This window comes from Lithobates pipiens, unplaced genomic scaffold, assembly GCF_037356315.1.
Source record: "Lithobates pipiens isolate NorthernLeopardFrog02 unplaced genomic scaffold, aLitPip1_a1.2 Scaffold_10, whole genome shotgun sequence".
Lineage (NCBI taxonomy): Eukaryota > Metazoa > Chordata > Amphibia > Anura > Ranidae > Lithobates > Lithobates pipiens.
The window spans coordinates 106178238-106202347 of record NW_027507686.1 but is presented as its reverse complement, the minus strand read 5'-3'; the positions used below and the strand labels follow the sequence as shown (position 1 = coordinate 106202347).

The following is a 24110-nucleotide window of genomic DNA, read 5'->3' as shown; positions in this document are numbered from 1 at the left end:
CAATTTTTTTTTTTGCACAAAGTTGTCACTAAATGATATATTGCTCACACATGCTATGGGCTTAAGTGAAATTATACCCCAAAATAAATTCTGCTGCTTCTCCCGAGTACAGGGATACCACATGTGGGGGACATTTTGGGAGCCTAGCCACGTACGGGACCCCGAAAACCAAGTACTGCCTCCCGGATTTAAATAAAAAACGCTACCAAAAAAAACTGTTAGCGATCACAGGGATCAGGCCCGACTCTGCAAACGCTGCAGTTATGTGTTTAGTGTTTTGTAAGTGACAGTGATCGATCGATACTGCACTTGGGTGGGCTGGGCGGAGGGGCAAAACGCATGTGCCAGCAGGTATCTGGGCTGATCCCGCTAACAATGCGTTTTTTTGGAGCCCTAAACTGCTGGGGACGCTAGTATAGATCTGTTCAGATATGGATCTGTTCAGATTCTATACCACTACGGGAGGTGTATGCTTTGCGCGTGGGTGTCAGCCATACTGGCACTAACCTAGCGCTGCCTGGGGCGACGCAGACCCTGACCCTAAAACCTAATTGATATCTCCCGCCGGGTGATCAGAGGGTTAAACCTTTATTGGGTAATAAATGGTGGGTGCCCTGATGCTATAAAAAGCAAACTAACTAACCAGAGTCACCCGTAACACTTATACGATGATCACTGGTGAAAGGGTTAACGAGGGGCAATCAGGGGGTTAAAATCTTTATTAGGTAGTATATGGGGGTCCCTGGCGCTATATTAAAACCTGACGGGGAACCTAAATAACTAACTGGCTAACCAGCGTCACCAGTGGTACTTATACGGTGATCGCTGGTGAAAGGGTTAACTCTATGGGGCAATCAAGGGGTTAAAACCATTATTGGGTAGTATATGGGGGTACCTAGTGCTATAAAAACCTGGCAGTGAACCTAAAAAAAGAACTAGCTACCTAGCGGCACCAGTGACACTAATGCAGCGATCAGAAAAATGATCGCTTAGTGACATTGGCAAAAGGGGGTGAAAGGGTTAACTCTAGGGGCAATCAGGGGGTTAAACCTTTATTGGGGGGGGGTAGGGGGCTACCCTGGACCTAACACTAACTGCCCTGACAGTTTTTACTGTCACAACTGACACTAAATGCAGTGATCAGTAAATAAATGATCACTGCAATCAGTGACACTGTGACTGGGAGGGGGGGGGGATTTGTGGGCCTATGTGTACCTACATGTCAGTGTAGTGTTGGTGCACACTTACTTTCGCTGTTCTCCTCGCAGTCCGGTCAAAAAGACCGCCCCGAGGAGAATGACTTCACTTCCTCCCTGCCTGTGTTTACAATACACAGCGGGGGGAGCTTCTCATTCGCCAGGGGCGATCGAGAGAGGATGGCCAGAAACCAATGGCCATCCCCTCATCCTGGATCGCTCCTGAAGCGAAACGGGCCGCCGCATCCAACGGGAGGGGGTCCGATTGGACCCCCCACCCGCTGGAAGGCGAGCACGTACATGTACGTGCTTGTGCCTGTCGGTGCCATTGCGCTGACGTACATTGCCATGCGGCGGTCCTTAAGTGGTTAAAGGGATGGATATTTCCTGAGATTTTCTTGCGCTAAGTGTCGATAATGGCCATAAATGGATTAATATTCATTTAAATTGACGATATTAATAAAAAAATTGAATAGATTACAATTTTATAAAAAAAAAAAAATTCTAAATTATCATTTTCGGTTTCGATTTTCAGCCCCAAAATTTCCATTCGGTACACCTCCTACCTGATTCGATATAAAATATTATTTATTTCTTTTTATTTTTTTAAGCTATGTGTATTTTTCTTATTTGTACTTTTTTTTTTGTCTTTTTCCCTTAGGAGCTTGTCGACATAAAAATGTTGCAGTGTAAACGAGTTGTAAATGGTAAGATCAAGAATGCCGAACTGGTGGCTTGTATTACAATACATGGGTACACTTAACACCGAAGCATGCATTTTGCTCTAGACCATTGAGGGAGCCAGAAGTATTGAACACTGACAACCAAAAAAACACCCCAAAAAACTGTAGGCCAGCGCAGGGTTATATCTGGAGTTACCCTATGTGCTGGGTCCAGCATAAAGAGGAGCTTTAAAATAAATGAAAGTCGGCAACTACAATTGCTGCTGACACTAAGACCCCTTTCACATTGCCGCTCCCATATCGTTGGCGGTAAAACGCCGCTATTTTTAGCAGCGTTTTACCGTCGGCTAGCAGCCGAGAAAGGGTTAAAACCGCCCGCAATATGCCGCAATAGCGGCGTTTTGCCGGCGGTAATGCAGCGCTGCTCCATTGATTTCAATGGGGAGCAGCGGTGGAGGAGCGGTAAACCCACCGCTCCTTCACCGCTCCAAAGAAGCTGCTGGCAGGACTTTTCCTTGGGCTTTCACACTGGAATGAATGGAGCAGCAGTTTATGGGCGGATTGCAGGCGCTATTTCTAACGCTATAGCGCCTGCAAAACGCCTTCGGTGTGAAAGGGGTCTTAAGGCCTCATGTACACTACAGCTAATAAACTGAAGTTTAGGAGCAGTTGGGTGTTTTTTTTTCAGCAGCCCTTGAACTCTCCCCTATGTTATCTTATGAGTACATGTACAGTATACTCAGTTGTTTTATAGTAGTTTAGAGGCAGTTGAGGTTACAGGCATTTTTTGAAAGCAGAAAAATCTTGTTCAGGATTGTACTTTACTGGCATTTCACACACTATATTCTTGTAACCGTGGTAAACTGCATTCATGCGTGCTTGCGTTTTATAAAAGTTTTTAAAGGGGAAAAAATTCAGATAATTTTGAACATATAAACATGTTGAAAAAACACAAATTTCACCACATGCTGTTGCCTGCATCAATGGATGAGCCCAGTAGCGACAAACTCTGGTCCTCTCACAGAATTTTCTATGTCTTTAGAGCCTCAGCAACATCGGGAACATTTCCTCACACATGCTTATGATGGTATCCATAATGAAAACATAAAGAAAAAAAAAAAACTATCTACAAAAACACTGCTCTCTCTTCTCTCACAGAATGGCTGAAATAGTTGTTAATTTGCTTGTTTTTCATCCATTGTGGGCATTTAGGAGGGTCTCCTGATGTTATCTTTAAAAAATGTTTCTAACCTCAAATGCTCATAACTGCTGCTAAACTCGCATAAACGCGGTATGTAAAAGATGTAAAATGTACGATTTTCAGCTGTCAAGATTCCAGTGTTCAAACAAGGTTTTCAACTGCCCTGTTTACATAATCCCTAATATAAGGATACTTACCTGTCCAGGGGCCCAGCACTGTCCTTACCCAAGCCTGTTCTTCACTGGGCTTCGAGTCCCTAGCAGCGGAATCTTGACAAAGGGGAAAACCGGCTGTGGACCCTTGCGGCTGCACTCTGTGAATGGCCGTGCAGTCTTCTGGGACCTGTGATGTGGATGGGGGTGTGGTAAACTAGTGGACCCCCCCCCCCCCCCCCAAATTCCAGCTTCACTATGTATCAATATAGCATTAATGTACTTGTACTTGTTTTGCAGAAAAGAAAAAACTTTCTATTTATCCTACACTACCCCTTACCACAGTGTCCAGCTTGTATAAAAAAAGAAAAGGAAGGTGTTCACCAGCTGACCTTGTTAACTACTTGCCGACTAGCCGCCGTATAACGGCGACATGTCGGCTCCCCTGCGTGAATCGCCGTAGCTGTATGGCGGCCGCTTTCAGGGCTACAGGGGCTACATGCATGCGGCCAGGATATCCGCCGGCCACCAGCGATTGCTCCTCGGAGAGCCAGAATCTGTCATTGTAAACAGACTGATCCCTGTTCTGTCAGGGAAGTAGAGAGAGATCTGCTGTTTCCAGTGATCCGGAACAGTGATCTCTCTCTACTCCCAGATAGTCCACTCCCCCCACAGTTAGAAACACCTCCCTAGGGAACACTTAACCCCTTGATCGCCCCCTCGTGTTAACCTCTTTCTTGCAGGTGACATTTAATCAGTGGCTATGTTTAGCTCTGATCTCTGTATAAATGTCACCGGTCCCAAAAGAGTGTCAAGTGTCTGATCTGTCTGCCGCAATGTTGCAGTACCGCTAAAAATCATTGATCACCACCATTACCAGTAAAGAAAAAAGATGCCATAACTATATCCCCTATTTTGTAGACGCTATAACTTTTTTGCGTGAACAAATCTATGTTTTATTGCGATTTTTGGTAAAAAAATAAATATGTAGCAGAATACATATTGGCCTAAACTGATGAAGAAATTATTATTATTATTTTTTTGGGGGGATATTATAGTAAAATATAGTGTGTGGCTTCGTTTAAAAGGGTATTTGACGTTCCCGCACGCTCCGGTTCTGCTGCCATCGAACATAATACGAGAACTGTTGCCGACTACATCATTGAATTCCGTACTCTGGCAGTGGAGGTTGCGTGGAACAATGAGACCCTCGTGGCTGGTTTTGATCATGGTCTCTCGGATGTCATCAAGGATGAGATAGCAGCCCGAGATATACCCACTGAGCTTGAGAAGTCGATCACGTTCGCCATCCTCATTGATTCCAGACTCAGAGAAAAGCTCTCTTTTAAGGAGCGCTTGCGTAAGCCTCCTGTACATTTTGTCTCTGAGCTTTGCAGTCCCACCCGTGCCTCCCTCACCTCCCATGCCTCCTGATACTGAGTCAGTCAGTGAAGGTGAACCTTTGCACTTGGGTTTCACGCTTCTCTCTGCGGATGAGAGAGCCTTTAGGAGGAGGGAGAGATTGTGCCTTTATTGTGGCCAGGCAGGTCACTTTTTGAAGTCTTGTTCTACCCTTCCAGGGAACGCCAGAATCTTAAAGTTCTGTCATGGACACACCTTAGGTGGCGTTGTTTCATCCCCAGTTATCCAGAAGAATAAGCCCTGGTTTCGTCCACCCTTTCTTGGGCTGAGTCTCCCGTCGAGATACAGGCTCTAATTGACTCTGGGGCTGCAGGCATGTTCGTTGATGCTGCCTTTGTATTGAAGCACTCGATTTCGCTGCAGCTGCGTGACACTCCACTTGCCATTGATGCTCTTGATGGGAGACCTCTACAGCCTGCCCATGTGACTCATGAGACAGTTCTGTTTTCCATGGCCGTAGGGGCTATTCACCATGAGAAAATCCAATTCCAAGTTATTGCCTCACCTAAGTTTCCGCTGGTTATTGGTTATCCTTGGTTACAGAGACACAACCCCTCTTTTTTGGTTGGCTCCATGCTAAGGTTCTCTCCTGGTCACCACAGTGCAGTGGGACATGCTTCCAGAAGGTAGCCAAGGTCCTGTGTACCTCTTCACTCTCCTCTCAGCCTGAGGAGTACCGCGTTTTTAGCGAGCCGGTAGTTTGCCTCCACACCGGCCATATGATTGAGCAGTTGACCTTCAACCTGGTGCCAAACACCCTCGTTGGCGGGTTTACCTTAGGTGGTTCTTGGAGGATAAGGCCATGGAGAAGTATGTTGCTGACGCACTTTCTTGAGGTTTCAGACACAAATCCTCATCTCCTGCTGGTTTCTTCCTTTTGAAGAAAAGTGGTGAACTGAGACCTTGTATTGATTTATAGGGGTCTCAGTCGTTTCACGATTAAGAATGGCTATCCGATTCCGTTGATCACTGAATTATTTGACCGCCTCACGGAAGCAATGGTTTTCACAAAGCTTGATTTGAGAGGGGCATACAGTCTCATGAGGATAAGGGAGGGCAACGAGTGGAAAACTGTGTTTATTACCAGAACAGGCCATTATGAGTACCTTATAATGCCTTTTGCCCTTTGTAACAGGAAATTATTAACACTGTCCTCCGAGATTTGTTTCAGTTGTGTGGTGTTTTGATCTTGATGATATCCTCATATTTTCCCAAGTCCCTGGAGAGCCACCACACAGATGTCTGTCGTGTGCTTCAGAAACTAATTGAGAACAATCTCTATTGTAAACTGGAGAAGTGCGAGTTCCATCATGAACAGGTTAAATTCCTGGATTATATCATTTCCACAGTTTTTTTTTCCGATGGACCCAGAGAAAGTTTTGGCAGTTCTACAGTGGCCCCAACCCGTGGCGTTAGGTCCTCTGCGGTGTTTCTTAGGCCTTTGCCAACTATTATCGGATGTTTATTCATAACTTCTCGTTTCTGGTCAAGCCCCTGACTGATATGACCAGAAAGGACGGTAACCCACAGAGTTGGTTTCCGGAGTCCATTGAGGCCTTTGAGAGTCTCAAGGCTGCCTTTGATTCTGCTCTTTTGTGTTGACACATCCTGATCCTACGTTACCTTTTATCCTTGAGGTTGATGCTTCTGAGACTGGTGTTGGCACCCTTCTGTCTCAACGTCCTACCTCTGAGAGGGCTATGCATCCTTGTGGCTACTCTTCCAAAAAATTGTCAAAGTGCAATAATGAGATTGGTTACAGAGAGCTGTTGGCAATCATTTTAGACCTGAAAGAATGGAGACATCTCTTCGAAGGTACCCCTGTGCCGGTTCTCATACTTACTGACCATAAGAATCTCATATTCTTGTCTGAGGCTAGATGCCTCTCCCCTAGAAGGGTGCGATGGGCTTTCTTCTTGTCAAGTTTCAATTACATCAGCTCATTTTACCCAGTACTAAGAATGTAAGGGCTGACACCTTGTCACAACATTTTTCCACCACTTCCAAGTTGGAGTCGGTTCCGGTTCCTGTGATTCTTCCTAATCATATGCTGGCTACGGCGCACCAGTCTCATTTCTCCTTTGGGTGACAATTCTTGCTGCTCAGGTCCATGCTCCTCCTGAGAAACCTTGTGACCTCTGCTTTGTCCCAGAGAGTCTCCGTACTGCCGTGCTCCAGACTTACCATTCTCCCAAGGCGGCTGGCCACCCTGGGGGAATCAACTCTTTTTGGGCCATTTCCCAACAATTCTGGTGGCCTAGTCTACATGCTTATTTAACTGCCTTCGTAGCTGCCTGTTCCATGTGTGCTCAGAGTAAGACTCCCCGACACCTTCCAGCAGGCCTCCTACAACCCATACCCAATGGAGAGAGACCCTGGACCCACCTGTATATGGATTTCATTGTGGAGTTACTCAACCCCCAGGGCAACACAGTTATCCTCATGGTGGTTGACCGGTTCTCAAAGACGTGGTTCTAAGGAACTGGCTTCCAATTTTTGCTTGATCTTTCACTTTCATTGGCTCTACCCAAGGTGATTGTCTTGGACAGGGGTAGTCTGTCTGTGTCCTGGTTCTGGCGAGCCTTTTGTGCACAGTTGGGAATTCAGCTTGCTTTCTCCTCTGCGTATCACCCGCAGTCTAATTTGGGCCACAGAAAGAGCCAATCAGTCCTTGGAGCAATTCCAACGTTGCTATATTTCTGACCATCATAACTGGTCAGGCCTATTACCGTGGGCAGAGTTCGCTCACAACAGTGCCTTGAATTCTGCTTCCCAATTGTCCCCGTTTATGGCAAATTAGGGTTTCCAACCTTCCATGTTGCCTGACTCGTTTGCGAGAAGAGGAGGATCTGGGCTTTAGTATCACTTTAACAGCACACCAAACACATAAGCAAGCGCATATTTTGACACGTAAAAAAAAATCGAGCGTCCAAACGGAAAAAAAATTGCAATAAAAAAACGCCACTATGCCAGGTGTGAATGATGCCTAAAAGTGAAATTGGTTTGTTTACACAAGAACCATAAGGCTTCATTCACATCTGTGTGTTTGCAAATTTATGGCAAAACTGCACAGAAAATGCATCGTGTGCCATGATCAGAAACATGCTGCAAACGCACCAAAAAGGACTGTAAAATGCACCACACTCCGCTCTAAAAAAACAAGTTTTGGAGCTTCTTTGGGGTGATTGTTGCGCATACAACAGCTCCATTTTAAATACCCCCACAGGGATTCTCACACGTGTAACCCAATCAGCTAAGTGATCATTATCACCCTTCCGTTGTATGTAACTAATGGGCCTGTTACTACTAGAAGGATAGAAATGTAACCTAAGTACATGACAATAAACTTTTTTTATATATATACGTTTCAAAATCAAAATGTACAAGTCCAGTCTCCTGTTTTTTTTTTGTAATTCCTTTATTAAATGAAAGAGAAACATAACAGTGGCATTATCAACAGTAATGGAACAAATACAAATCCAAGAGCAAATGACATGGTAACACTTAGTCTGGAAATACAGTAAACAGTCCCGTACTTAGGCATTAACAGATTTGCAGAAGCTCCCAGGCCGAGAACGGAGTCCTTTTGTGGGATCGCTGGAGCTATCCAAACAGCCAAATCCAACCCAGGTATGTGGTGATCATTGCCTGGTCATGCACTGCAGAAGCATTTTCAAACTTTTATATATAGGGGGGGGGGGGGGGGGAGGAGAGAAGAGGGTGATGAGTCTGCTGCCTGGTCAACCTGGACGTACATTATACGGTGACGTTTAGATTCCGAGGAAATACCATCATTCAGCCAGGTCCTCGAGGACAGACAAAAATCATCAGGATAAAAGTAGAAGAGGAAATGGGGGGAGGGACAGCAGTACAGAAGGAGGGGTCGGTGGTTTGGTAGGGGAGAAGAAGAGTAGGAGGGAGGAGAGCCGGAAAAATTAAGAGTGGGTATAAGATAGGTAGGCAGATAGCAGGAAGTATTGAAATAAAGTCAAAGAGTGAGATGAGATCCGTGGGCGTCCCCCAGCCATGGGGGGGGGGGAGAGGGGAGGAAGGGCCCACCTGCATCAGGTAGCTTGCGCCACCACCTGTAGGTAAGCGTCTGTGTAGACAAAATGCTTCCAAGGTCTCCATGTCTCCCGGAAGGCCTCCTCCCTGTTATGCAGCGTAGCCGTGTGGTCTTCCATATCCCTCAGCTCGTTCACCTTAGAGAACCATAGGGACTTAGCCGGTGGGTTCTCCGATCTCCAGCACAGGGGGATGCAGGCATTCGCCGCATTCAGCATCTGGATAGTAAAAGAGTGCCTATATTTTTTAATGGGTCACTCTGTCAGGTGCAGCAGGCACGCCGCTGGGTTCCCTTCCAGGGATGCATTGGTCAGGTGGCCGATTGTGCTAGTCACCTCGTGTCAGAAGGGTGCCAATCTGGGGCAAACCCAGAAGACATGCAACATTGTTCCCTCCGCATCTCCACAGCGCCAGCAACGGTCAGGCACCTGCGGAAAGATGCAGTGGAGAGCGGAGGGCATTCTGTACCACCTGGTCGTAATTTTGTAGCACGTCTCCTGGACTCTAGTAGCGATGGATGATTTCTGCGCGAAGTGGAGGATTTTCTTCTTTTGGTCTGAGGTAAAGTGGGTGCGGAGATCTGCCTCCCATTTAGACACAAAAGGGGGGACATACCCCTCCGCTGGATGGGTCAAAGCGGAGTAAAGAAGCGAGAGAGAGTGCCCCACTGGTTCCCCACGGCGGCATATGTGCTCTAGTTCCGTAAGTTGGCAAGAGATGCCCGGGTTCCGCAAGCAGCTGCGCAAAAAGTTCCTCAATTGTAGGCTGCTCCAGAAGTCCAGTGGGGGGGTCTGTCGCCAGCGTCCCCGCTTTTGGGGTGAGCCAACCATCTGGTCCCAGGAAGTCGCATAACCGCCGCCTATCACCTGCCATCAGGCGTTGGAAGCAAGGGCTCTGCAGGCCCAGTAAAAATTATGGGTTGCCCAAGACCAGCACCATCGGGGAGGGCACTGGGGACACCGAAGAGCTCCTGAAGGTCTCCCTTGCCACCAGCAGGGTACTTCCCAATGTGGGGTGGTCCGATATGTCTCTTGGCAAGGGTTTTGAGAGCCAGGGCCTGCTCCCAGTCGTGTCCCCCGAGTCCTCCCCCTCCATGGTCACCCGATGCTTTGCCTCTGCATGGCAATGCCAATCTACAATCCTAGTTAGATGCGCCGTCCTATAATATGCTTTCACATCTGGGAGGCCAACCCCACCTCTGCTCTTCGCCTGGTGCAGGAGCTGCAGTTTGATGCGTGGCTTACGGTGCGACCAATTAAACGCACGGAACATAGAATCTGCACGCTTGAAAAATGCAGGGGGGAGGCGTATGAGTAACGCCTGCAGCAGGTACAATATCTTTGGCAATAGGGTCATCTTAAGCGCGCTACAGCGGCCAAACCACGTCAACGTGAGCGTCTGCCAGTGCAGGAGGTCCGTCTTGAGACGTTCCAGCAGAGGCACATAGTTAGCCGCATATAGGTCTGCTGGGTCCGGAGTGATGTCCACTCCTAGGTAACGAATGCGGTCGGTCACCCACCTCAACGGGAAGGCCACCCGCAGGCGCTGTGCCACGTCCCGGCCGACAGTGATGTTAGAATGGGGGATTTAATCACAGTAACTTTATCTGACAATTGCGGCCCTTTGAAGATCTCTGCTCGTGGACTGAAGCGGCCACAAAATCCCTTTCCAGAATGTACGCTCTAATCACTTCAGCCCCTTTGCGACCGACTCTGTCGTACTTAGAGAGATGGGAAAGGGAACTTAACTGCAAATTCTCGGAATCGCAACGACAAACAATTGTAGACTGTGCGGTCAAATCCTCCATCTGCACTAAAACGCAAAAAAACAACTACAAAATTATGTCCCGCTGGTACCTCACTCCCTCCAGATTACATAGATGCTTTCCCGACACCTCGGATCGCTGCTGGCGATGCGGTGAAGCGGAAGGCTCAATGTTACACATCTTTTGGTCCTGCCCTAAACTGGTAAATTTCTGGAGGGAGGTTAGACGTATCACACAGTCCTTTACCACGTATGAGGTTCCAGATGAACCGGCCTTCTTTCTACTCCATTTATCGACGATCCCGATGAAACATTACAAAAAAATCGCTAATTCGACATCTGTTGAACGCGGCTAAAGCGTGTATCCCAGCCCGCTGGAAGCAGCAGTGTCCGCCGACGGTGTCAGACTGGCTTCACAAAGTGGAGGAAATACGCAAACTAGAAGACCTGGTTCTTACGGAGCAACACAATCGTGAGAAGTACTCGACAACATGGGCTAGCTGGCATATTTTTATTTATTCAGCAGAGGGCACCTCCCTCTTAAATTCCTGATTGGAGCCTTGAACACACATGCCAATCCGAATTGGAGTAGTACAGGAGGAGCCCACCATCGCCCTGGCTGCCACTACTGCACCCTATCCACATACTCCCCCTTTCCCCTTACCGCCTATAATGTTTCACACCCCACTCCCCCCCTTCCCTATGTCCTACCCCCCCCCCCCCCCCTTCTACCCTTTTATGCAAGCCATCCTGCCTACCTTTACCCATGCCAATTTCAAATTAAGAGGAAAACGGAAAAATCGGGGAAAAATACCAGCAAGCGGTCACCATATACACAGAGCCGACTAGAGTGGCTTCAGCAATGAAGAATCTTACAGGTTGATGTTCATCTGCTTAAGTTTGTATCGCCTATGGCTGACTTTCATCACTGCTGTGTATACAGATATCTGTAAAAGGTACTTTAACCTTTCAATTGCTGTACTGCTGGGTTTTTCTTTTTACCTACTGGTGTTTAATAAAGTTTATATTTGCAAAAAAAAAAAAAAGAATGGGGGATTTAGCCAGGTTAATTTGGAATAGGGAGAGAGACCCGTATTCTTTTAGAGATGAGAGGGTCTGTTAAAAAGAAGATCAGGTCATCCGAGAAGGCGGTCACCTTGTGGACTCCTGAGGACTTGGTATAGCCGACAATGCCTGCATACAACCGTACGTGGCACAGGAGGGGCTCAAGGGACAAAATAAAGACTGCCACAGTGGGGTTCGACTATAGGGACAGTATCCAGCTGAGCATGGAGGGCCGCAATCCAATGTGTTCCAGAGTGGCACGAATAAATGACCAGTCCACGCAGTCGAAGGCCTTCTCTGCGTCTGTCAACAGCAGGAGAAGGGCCTGTTTGGCGGTTCTGGCCACGTGATCCCGGTGGATGAGAGCCGGGATATGAGGAAGTAGTCTATTCGCCAAAACTCTTGCAAAGAGCTTCAAGTCGGTGTTCAGTAATGCGATCGGCCGGTAATTCCCACAACACAGTAGATCTTTCCCCTCCGAGATAAGGGAGATACGAGCCCTGAGAGAGTCCACCGGAAAGGAATTGCCTTCAGTGATGGAGTTGAGGGCAGAAACCAAGGGTTGGCCCAGTGCCTCGAAGAAGGTTTTAAAGTAGGCTGGGGTGAAGCCATTGGGGCCAGACGCCTTCCTAGGCTTCGAAGCCGCCAGAGACACTCCCAGCTCCTCAACTGTGATGGGCTCCTCCAGCTCGTCTCGAACCGCCCCGGGGAGGGAGGGCATGCCCGAGGAGGCCAGATGCGATTGTGGGGTTAGGTTTTCTCGGAGGTCAGGTGTAGAGGGCCTGCCTAGATTATATAGACCCTCGTAAAAGGCTTGGAACTCTGTCACTATGTCAGCAGACGTGCTCAATTTCTGGCCAGACACAGCCTTGATGTGCGGAATATAGGTCTGGGTACGTGGGCCCCGCAAGGCCCTGGCTAACAAGGACCCGGGTTTGTTTGAGAACTCGTACATGTTTGGTCTTGTGGAATAGAAGCGAACGGAGTTCCTCACGGGCCTTAAGGAGGTTCAGAAGGGTAGCCTGAGCCAGACTTTTTTTCCTTGTGCAAGCACTCCAGTCTGCGTATCAGGGCCAAAAGGTCTTCTACGCGTCGCATTCTTTCTCACTTGAGACGGGCTCCTATTCTCATTAGGGCACCACCGACAACCGCCTTATGTGCCTCCCAGAAAACAAGAGAGTTGGCCACAGAATCCCTATTGATGGAGAAGTACTCATGCAGCTTACTCAGAATCTCTGAACGAGTATCCTCTGATTGAAGTAGGGCCTCATTAAGTTTCCATGACGATGGGGGTTGTGACATACTACCCAACTGCAAGGTTAGGTGAACCGGCGCATGAACGGAAAATTAAATGACATCAATGGAGGTGGACACTACTGTAGGCCGATCTTTGTGTGAAACCAACAGGTAGTCCAATCGGGAATAAGTGTGGTGCAATTGCGAAAAAAAATGTGTAGTCTCTGTCTTGGGCATGCAACAGCCGCCATGGGTCAGCCAGGCGCAGCGCGTGGAGATCCCATTTTAAACGCGCATAAGACAGATGGGTTGCCCCCCTAGACACATCGAGAGTTGGGTCCATCGCAAAGTTGAGGTCTCCGCCAAAAACCAGCGTCCCCTCCGCAAACTCTAAAAGTTCAGGCAGGAGACTCCGCAAGAATTGCGAATGGTCTGTTTGGGAAAAATACATTGTCAAAGGTGACCTGCCTGCCAAACACCTTTCCCTTCAGAAAGAGGAAACGGCCCTGTGCATCCGCCCGCTGCGCCTCGAACGACCACGGCATGGATTTCGCCACCAGGATACTCGCCCCCTTTGATTTGGAGATTGGAGAGACACTATGGTAGGCAAAAGCCCCGTTTTGTTAAGTCTGGGCGTGTTGTCCACACAAAAGTGCGTCTCTTGAAGAAACGCCACCTGCGTCTTGCCTTTACGCAAGTTGGTCAAAAGCTGTGACCGCTTCTCAGGTGTGTTTAGGCCATGCACATTCAGGTAGGTGACCTCGAGGAGACCCATCTCGCCTATTGGGACGACCACCGGCGTAGAAAGTCCCAAACCCCAGGCCCGGAGACCCCCCCCCCCCCCCCCCACGACGAAGGACCACCACACAGATAGAGGGTATAAAGGGCGAGGGGACAGTAGAAAAGATGAGAGGGTAAGGGGGGGGGATAAGAGGGGAATACCACGAGGAGGAAGGGTTGGGTGAGGAAAGGGGGGGAAGGGGGAGAGGGAAGTAGTTACTGTATCTAAAACTTGCAGTCCCCGGTTTGGGCACTCGAGGTGTCCACACAAGGGCCTACCCTAATGGGGGGTGAAAAAAACGCTAGGACTTTCAGTAAAAATCAGCAGAGATACCGTGAAAGCAATTCTCACTACTTTCGGAGATGCAGGAGACCAGGCCCTGGAGAACCCTATACTTAGAGGAGAGCATACATGGTAAACAGTAGTATAAACATTAGAGTATAACAACAATCATAACCAACCACCCGTAACAGTGCCCCAAGTCCTACAGCTAAAGGAGAACCCCCAGTAACGCACCCCCCTCCACAGCAGTACCCGGCAAAATGTACCCACAGACCGAAGGCGAACCCCAGCCACCGCAACTGCCCGCAGCATAGACAGAGAATGGCAGTAAGCCCAGGACTGTCTCTCAGGGGAAAGGGGAGGCCAACCCTGAGTGGTGCGGCTCATAAGGGAACTACCCGCATAGCCAGGCCAATAAAGACCCGACCGCCCCACTAAAAGGGGAGAAGCCAGAGGGGCCGAAGCATAACCAGGTATGGCCAAGAGTGCAGGAGTTCAGGGCCCAAACCCAGCCCACATGTCCACCCCCCATCGGCAACAGAGCAGCAAAGATTATGAAAAAACAGTACCCTTGCCGTGGCGAGGAAGTTCCTGCCACTGTCAAATGCATAAGGGGAGGTCGTCAAGTCTATACCCACGGCGATACACAGCGGGCCCAATCACCTATAAGAGATGGGGGAGGGCGAAGGGGCGGAGGAGGAAGCTTTAGAAGCTGCGTGCCTCTTCATGGGTCCTTCTGGTAAAACAAAAAAGAAGTCTGATCCTCAGACCTCCGCAGATCTAGACTAATAATCTCTGACTGCCCGGACAATGTCCAAGGAATGCCTTTCCTCCACTTGATTGGAGGAAAGGCACACACTCCATCTCCACATAGGCAAAGGAGGGAATGAATGTGCAGAGCTGTGCTCTGACAAGTCAAGCTGTCTGCTAATCTATTTATAGCAACCTCCCACTACACATATTTCAGGGTGGTTTTATCTCCTGTGTCAGAGAACTTGTCAGAAGTTATGCTGAAAACAGAAGAACCAGCAGGAGAAAGCCACACTACAGATATCTCTGCCCAGCTCAAATTTCATGAACCGGTGTGGTAAAATTTCATGCGACTCATAAAAATTCCTCACCCCGTCACTTCCGGTGAGGCTCCGTCACTCTAACAGCTGACGGCGGGCCTTTACTGCGCATGCGCGAAGTCCGTGATCTGAACGGCGCATGCGCAAGATCGTAAGTTCAGCGGTGGTTAAAAATTATAGACAGAGAAATGCTGGTGGGCGGGCGGAGCTGAACAGATGCTCAGGACGTCATCAGCAGTCCCGCCCACCCCACTAACATGGATGTTTATGGTCGTGAAAATTTATGGCTTCAGCTGCTATTAACAGCAATCGCGCATGCGCGGGATTTTTGATTACTGACCAGAAAAATTTTGCACTCACTAATGGTGGCTTTATTATATCATCGGCAGCACCAATATGTATAGTATTTATTAAATCTGAACAATAAGCAGTGTATTTATTAAATCTGAACAATAAGCAGTGTATTTATTAAATCTGAACAATAAGCAGTGTATTTATTAAAGCTGAACAATTAGCAGTGTATTTATTAAAGCTGAACAATTAGCAGTGTATTTATTAGGCTGCTTTCACACTGGGGCTGTGAGGGCGTCGGCGGTAAAGCACCGCTATTTTTAGCGGCGCTTTACCGTCGTTTTAGCGGCGGTCTGCGGGCGCTAGCGGGGTGGTTTTAACCCCCGCTAGCGGCCGAAAAAAGGGTTAAAACCACCCGCAAAGCGCCGCTGCAGCGGCGCTTTGCCGGCGGTATTGCTGCGCTGTCCCATTGATTTCAATGGGTAGGAACGGTTTAGGAGCGGTTAATACACCGCTCCTTCACCGCTCCAAAGATGTGGCTAGCAGGACTTTTTTCACTGTCCTGCCAGCGCACCGCTTCAGTGTGAAAGCCCTCCGGCTTTCACACTGGAGTGACGGGGGCCGTTTTTTTTCAGGCGCTACACAGGCGCTATTTTTAGCGCTGTAACGCCTGAAAACCGCCCCAGTGTGAAAGGGCCCTTAAAGCTGAAGAATATGGGCACAATATTGGGGACAGTGTGTGCGTTTGGGGACAGTGGCTGCATTTGACCCCCCATCACATCACAGGACCCCCCATCACATCAGGCCTTGGTCCCCATCACATGAGGACTAGGTCCCATTACAGCCATGAGGCTGTTTACCGCGTGATCACAGATGGTTCCGCCCCACCCCTCCACGGCGACCGCGGGCGCGCTCTGCGCGTGTACGTTGGTGGCCGCCCCACCTCTCCATGGTGATCGCGGGCGCGCTCTGCGCGTGTACGTTGCTGGCCGCCCCACATCTCCACAGCAATCGCGGGCGCGCTCTGCGCGGGCACGTTGGTGGCGGCGTGTTCCCGGGAACACTGCTCGCCACTGATGCTGGTAAACAGCCATTGGCCATTTACCACGCAATTGACTGTGATCATTCCAAATGCAGCCACTGTGCCCAAATACAGACACTGTCGCACACACTGTCCCCAAACGCAGACATTGTGCCCCAAACGCAGCCACTGTGCCCAAATGCAGCCACTGTCCCCAAACGCACACACTGTCCCCAATATTGTGCCCATATTCTTCAGCTTTAAGGGCCCTTTCACACTGGGGCGGTTTTCAGGCGTTACAGCGCTAAAAATAGCGCCTGTGTAGCGCCTGAAAAAAAACGGCCCCTGTCACTCCAGTGTGAAAGCCGGAGGGCTTTCACACTGAAGCGGTGCGCTGGCAGGACAGTGAAAAAAGTCCTGCTAGCCACATCTTTGGAGCGGTGAAGGAGCGGTGTATTAACCGCTCCTAAACCGCTCCTACCCATTGAAATCAATGGGACAGCGCAGCAATACCGCCGGCAAAGCGCCGCTGCAGCGGCGCTTTGCGGGTGGTTTTAACCCTTTTTTCGGCCGCTAGCGGGGGTTAAAACCACCCCGCTAGCGCCCGCAGACCGCCGCTAAAACGACGGTAAAGCGCCGCTAAAAATAGCGGTGCTTTACCGCCGACGCCCTCACAGCCCCAGTGTGAAAGCAGCCTAATAAATACACTGCTAATTGTTCAGCTTTAATAAATACACTGCTAATTGTTCAGCTTTAATAAATACACTGCTTATTGTTCAGCTCTAATAAATACACTGCTTATTGTTCAGATTTAATAAATACACTGCTTATTGTTCAGATTTAATAAATACTATACATATTGGTGCTGCCGATGATATAATAAAGCCATCATTAGTGAGTGCATAATTTTTCTGGTCAGTAATCAAAAATCCCGCGCATGCGCGATTGCTGTTAATAGCAGCTGAAGCCATAAATTTTCATGACCATAAACATCCATGTTAGTGGGGTGGGCGGGACTGCTGATGACGTCCTGAGCATCTGTTCAGCTCCGCCCGCCCACCAGCATTTCTCTGTCTATAATTTTTAACCACCGCTGAACTTACGATCTTGCGCATGCGCCGTTCAGATCACGGACTTCGCGCATGCGCAGTAAAGGCCCGCCGTCAGCTGTTAGAGTGACGGAGCCTCACCGGAAGTGACGGGGTGAGGAATTTTTATGAGTCGCATGAAATTTTACCACACCGGGTTTACATCCACTTTAAGTTTGAAACAGGGAGGTATGGTGGATTATTCACCAGTTAAATTTGTTATGTCCCCAAGGTTTAAATAGGGGGTTATGATTTATATTTATTTCTGTGAATGTATTATCAGTCTGATATACTTCATATATTCTTTTTTAGGATAAAAGTTGTTGCAGCAGGAATCATGACATTGAATCGTCAATAACATATGACCTAAACTTTAAATCACGAGATGGGACTTCAGGCCTTGGTCCCCATCACATGAGGACTAGGTCCCATTACAGCCATGAGGCTGTTTACCGCGTGATCACAGATGGTTCCGCCCCACCCCTCCACGGCGACCGCGGGCGCGCTCTGCGCGTGTACGTTGGTGGCCGCCCCACCTCTCCATGGTGATCGCGGGCGCGCTCTGCGCGTGTACGTTGCTGGCCGCCCCACATCTCCACAGCAATCGCGGGCGCGCTCTGCGCGGGCACGTTGGTGGCGGCGTGTTCCCGGGAACACTGCTCGCCACTGATGCTGGTAAACAGCCATTGGCCATTTACCACGCAATTGACTGTGATCATTCCAAATGCAGCCACTGTGCCCAAATACAGACACTGTCGCACACACTGTCCCCAAACGCAGACATTGTGCCCCAAACGCAGCCACTGTGCCCAAATGCAGCCACTGTCCCCAAACGCACACACTGTCCCCAATATTGTGCCCATATTCTTCAGCTTTAAGGGCCCTTTCACACTGGGGCGGTTTTCAGGCGTTACAGCGCTAAAAATAGCGCCTGTTTAGCGCCTGAAAAAAAACGGCCCCTGTCACTCCAGTGTGAAAGCCGGAGGGCTTTCACACTGAAGCGGTGCGCTGGCAGGACAGTGAAAAAAGTCCTGCTAGCCACATCTTTGGAGCGGTGAAGGAGCGGTGTATTAACCGCTCCTAAACCGCTCCTACCCATTGAAATCAATGGGACAGCGCAGCAATACCGCCGGCAAAGCGCCGCTGCAGCGGCGCTTTGCGGGTGGTTTTAACCCTTTTTTCGGCCGCTAGCGGGGGTTAAAACCACCCCGCTAGCGCCCGCAGACCGCCGCTAAAACGACGGTAAAGCGCCGCTAAAAATAGCGGTGCTTTACCGCCGACGCCCTCACAGCCCCAGTGTGAAAGCAGCCTAATAAATACACTGCTAATTGTTCAGCTTTAATAAATACACTGCTAATTGTTCAGCTTTAATAAATACACTGCTTATTGTTCAGCTCTAATAAATACACTGCTTATTGTTCAGATTTAATAAATACACTGCTTATTGTTCAGATTTAATAAATACTATACATATTGGTGCTGCCGATGATATAATAAAGCCATCATTAGTGAGTGCATAATTTTTCTGGTCAGTAATCAAAAATCCCGCGCATGCGCGATTGCTGTTAATAGCAGCTGAAGCCATAAATTTTCATGACCATAAACATCCATGTTAGTGGGGTGGGCGGGACTGCTGATGACGTCCTGAGCATCTGTTCAGCTCCGCCCGCCCACCAGCATTTCTCTGTCTATAATTTTTAACCACCGCTGAACTTACGATCTTGCGCATGCGCCGTTCAGATCACGGACTTCGCGCATGCGCAGTAAAGGCCCGCCGTCAGCTGTTAGAGTGACGGAGCCTCACCGGAAGTGACGGGGTGAGGAATTTTTATGAGTCGCATGAAATTTTACCACACCGGGTTTACATCCACTTTAAGTTTGAAACAGGGAGGTATGGTGGATTATTCACCAGTTAAATTTGTTATGTCCCCAAGGTTTAAATAGGGGGTTATGATTTATATTTATTTCTGTGAATGTATTATCAGTCTGATATACTTCATATATTCTTTTTTAGGATAAAAGTTGTTGCAGCAGGAATCATGACATTGAATCGTCAATAACATATGACCTAAACTTTAAATCACGAGATGGGACTTGTACATTTTTATTTGGTAATGTACAGGCGGTCTCCGGGTTACAAACAAGATAGGGACTGCAGGTTTGTTCTTCAGTTGAATCTGTTTGTAAGTCGGAACAGATACACTTTTTAAGTGTAGTTCTAGCCCAAAAAAAAATTTTTTAAGATTTTTTGATAGCATAGGGAAGGGTTAACACCCCTGTAACATTTGTTTTGCTGTCTGTGTCCCTGTTAAGAACATTTCACCTCACTTCCTGTTCCATTGACAATTGGATTTTGAAAATTTTGGGTTGTTGTGGAAGCAAGCCTTGGTGATAAAGCTTCAGTGGAGACACCTTTTTCCCATAATAACCCTTACAGGAGTGAATTTCTCTTCCTACGGGTAGATTTCCTCTCACTTCCTGTTGTCTCCCTACGTTTGTAAGTAGGAGTTGTTTGTAACTAGGGGACTGTCTGTATATACGTTTATTGCCATGTACAGGCAGTCCCCGGGTTACGAATGGGTTGGGGACTGCCAGTTTGTTCTTAAGTCGAAAATGTTCGTAGGTCGGGCGCTCATGCGCCGAACGGCAGAGACATTGTTGTTTACAAGTTAAAAACTGTTTTTTTGCTAGAAAATTACTTAGAACCCCCAAACATTATAATTTTTTTTCTAACACCCTAGAGAATAAAATGGTCGTTGCAATACTTTGTCACGCCGTATTTGCGCAGCAGTCTTACAAGCGCACTTTTTTTGTAAAAAAATACACTTTTTTAAATTAAAAAATAAGACAGCAGTAAAGTTAGGCCAATTTTTTTTTTTATGTTGAGAAAGATAATGTTACGTCAAGTAAATTGATATCCAACATGTCACGTTTCAAAATTGCGCCCGCTCGTGGAATGGCGACAAACTTTTACCCTTAAAAATATCCACAGGCGACGTCTAAAAAATTCTACAGGTTGCATGTTTTGAGTTAGGGTTAGAATTATTGCTCTCGCCCTACCGATCGCGGTGATTGCGGTGTGTGGTTTGAACGTTTTCATACGCTGCTCACGTATGCTTTCGCTTCCTCTCGTGAGCTCTGCGGGGCACGTTTAAAAATTCATTTTTTTTAAATGTATTTCACCTTTTTGCACTGTTATTGGTAAAAAAAAAATCACTTTTATTCCTATTACAAGGAATGTAAACAACCCTTGTAAAGAAAAAAAAATAAATAAATAAAAAAAAAGCATGACAGGACCTCTTAAATATGAGATCTGGGGTCAAAAAGACCTCAGATCTCATATTTACACTATATTGCAAAAAAAAAAAAATCCCTTTAAGAGCTATGGGCCGAAGGGACATTTTGATGTTGCTTCCTCCCTGCAATGGTATGGAGACAGGTGAGGGCCATCTTCCCCTCACTCGTCTCCATACCCAGCAAGGAAGAGGATCCGATCACCTCTCCTGCTGCCGATGGCTCCAGTAAGTGGCAGAAGGCACCAGAGCGCAGCGGGGGGGGCCCTCTCCCGCCGCCGATAAAAGTGATCTTGCGCCAAATCCGCTGCAGAGACCACCATTATCAGAAAGGGGACCGCCGGCTGAAGAAGAGGATAATGGGGTTATGGCAGCTAGCTGCTGCCATAACCACTATATCCCTCTTCAAAATTAGGACGTATATCGGAGTGCAGTGGTCCGGAAGTGGTAAAATGGATCTGTGTAAAGCATATTCACTGACAGCTTGATGAGGAGCAGGGATGCTTCATGAAACTGTACAGTCATTTGGAAGAAAAAGAGATTGCATCTGCAGATTGTATCCTTCTTTACTGATATCCATTCGAGGTGGATGAGTGGGAGCCCACCATTGATACTGTCTTCCTTTTTGGACTACTTAAAGAAAGGAAGCGACTCACTCTACAAGTGTGTGTGTGTGTGTGTGTGTGTGTGTGTGTGTATGTATATATATATATATATATATATATATATATATATATATATATATATATATATATAATATAGTATCTCACAACAAAAGTGAGTACACCCCTCATGTTTTTGTAAATATTTTATTTTTTTCATGTGACAACACTGAAGAAATGTAGTGATTGTACAGCTTGTATAACCGTGTACATTTGCTGCCCCTTAAAATAACTCCACACATAACCATTATTGGCTATAAGAAAATTGCCAAGAAACTGAGCTGCAGCACAGTGACCAAGACCATACAGTGGTTTAACAGGACAGGTTCCACTCAGAACAGGCCTTGTCATGGTCGACCAAAGAAGTTGAATGCACATGCTCGACATCATATCCAGAGGTTGTCTTTGGGAAATAGACATATGAGTGCTGCCAGCATTGCTACGGAGGTTGAAGGGGTGGGGTCAACCTGTCAGCCCTCAGACCATACGCAGTACACTGCATCAAATTGGTCTGCATGGCTGTTGTCCCAGAAGGAAGCCTCTTCTGAAAACAAGCAGACTAAAGACATGGATTACTGGAACCATGTCTTGTGGTCTGATGAGACCAAGATAAAATTATTTGGGTCACACGGTGTCAAGCATGTGTGGCGAGAGAGGGAGAGCAAGCACCACTCGGAGTGCAGTAATACGTTTAAAATTCCAAGTTTATTATGAGCAGGTTAAACTTGCATTTGAGCTGAATTAAACAAGCATGTGTGTAGGCTTTTTCTTCCTGGGGGGGGGGGGGGGTCCCTTGCGTCCAGTTGGGCAGCGGTGATCTGCAGTCCCCGATGGCTCCGATGGTTCCAGAGGCTGGAGTAGATCTAATGGCAGCCACGTCAGCACTGGTGGATAGGGGGCATGGGCATGGTTGAGCTTGCACACAAGAAAACCTGCAAACAGTTTGCTGAAGACAAGCAGACTAAGTACATGGATTACTGGAACCATGTCCTGTAGTCTGATGAGACCAAGATAAACTTATTTGGTTCAGATGATATTAAGCTTGTGTGGCGTCAACCAGGTGAGGAGTACAAAGACAGGTGTGTCTTGCCTACAGTCAAACATGGTGGTGGGAGTGTCATGGTCTGGGGCTGCATGAGTGCTGCCGACACTGGGGAGCTACAGTTCATTGAGGTAACCATGAATGCCAACATGTATTGTGACATACTGAAGCAGAGCATGATCCTCTTACTTTGGAGACTGGGCCGCAGGCCAGTATTCCAACATAATGACCCCAAACACACCTCAAAGATGACCACTGGCTTGCTAAAGAAGCTGAGGGTAAAGGTGATGGACTGGCCAAGCATGTCTCCAGACCTAAACCCTATTGAGCATCTGAGGGGCATCCTCAAATGGAAGGTGGAGGAGCGCAAGGTCTCTAACTTCCACCAGCTCCACGATGTTGTCATGGTGGAGTGGAAGAAGACTCCAGTAGCAACCTGTGATACTCTGGCGAACTCCATGCCCAAGAGGGTTAAGGCAGTGTTGGAAAATAATGATGGGCACACAAAATATTGACAGTTTGGGCCCAATTTGGACATTTTCACTTAGGGATGTACTCAATTTTGTTGCCAGCGGTTTAGGCAATAATGACTAATGTAAATATAATGGTGTGAGTTATTTTGAGGGGACAGCATATTTGCGCTGTTCTACACTCACTACTTTTACATTGTAGCAAAGTGTAATTTCTTCAGTGTTGTCACATGAAAAGATAAATAAAACATTTACAAAAATGTTAGGGATGTACTACTGTGTGTGTGTGTGTGTGTGTGTGTGTGTGTATATATATATATATATATATATATATATATATATATATATATATATATCTATCACACACACCTTTGACATACAGGTCTTTGGTTCTTGCTACTTGTCTGCAGTGACAGTCATCTCCAAACACAATAACAGAGATTCCAATTTCGTAAAGGTCAGTGAAATTGTCTATAGGGATACCTGCAGAAACCAGGAAAGCCACACATACAAGTCCAAACACAATCTAGAGAGCGTGCCAAATGTCCAAGAGTCCAAAATTTTCAGTAATAAAGCTAATTAAAAAAAAATTTAAAAAAAATAAACGGTGTTTCTCTTAAGTTCATTGACGGACACAGACTCTTTTTATTCTCAATTATAGGTTTTATAGTGCCACCTACAAAAGTAGGACACTAGGCAGAAAAAGAACACAGCACCATCTTTGGTCAGTCCTAGCTGGTATAAGCGCTTTCTCTGTTATAGGCAACCCATTTTTTCTGCCTAGTGTTTCAAAAGTAAAGACCTAGTTCCCTGCTGCGACCTGTGGTTCCATGGCTTTTTTGCTTCTTTTCAGCTTTTTTTTCCCTACAGAGAACTTCAATCAATAGTTGGTCTGGGCAACGGGCTGGACAATCTAAGTCCGGTGGACATTCCAGTCTGGCCAACAAATGCACACAGACTTTTGGCTAAGCACTGGGTCGGCTGCAACAAGCCCAATCCTGGACCGTGGCGGCCAGTGAGTTAAATGTCTCACATGGACACACGATTGGGTGCCAGTGTCCAAGTCACAGTGTTACCCTGGCTGGCACCCCCACCCCATTTCAGTGGAGAGGAGGATCTGTCATGGGAATCTTACTTGCATGTTCTGGATTGGTAAGTAGATGCCCCCTCCCCAGATGCATGTGGGGAACTAGTACTCCCTGTACAGACCTAGGCTCCTGTATCCGCTTCTCCCCACCACCTCCCGCTGTTGGCACCTTGTGTGAGTATACTTGGGCTGGGACATTGTCGTCATCCCATGTGCTCGGTAGCTAAACCGGTGAAGCA

At 47.6% G+C, this 24110-nt stretch overlaps 1 protein-coding gene across 8 annotated transcripts in view; it reads left to right on the top strand.

Moving 5' to 3' along the window:
- Positions 1-24110, top strand: part of DUS2 (dihydrouridine synthase 2) — a 1012599-nt gene that overhangs the window by 75401 nt on the left and 913088 nt on the right. For all 8 annotated transcript variants that reach the window (XM_077457206.1, XM_077457175.1, XM_077457217.1 and 5 more), the window contains one exon: positions 1858-1903. In XM_077457206.1, coding sequence (XP_077313332.1) covers positions 1858-1903 — 46 coding nt within the window. The remainder of the gene's footprint in view (positions 1-1857; positions 1904-24110) is intronic.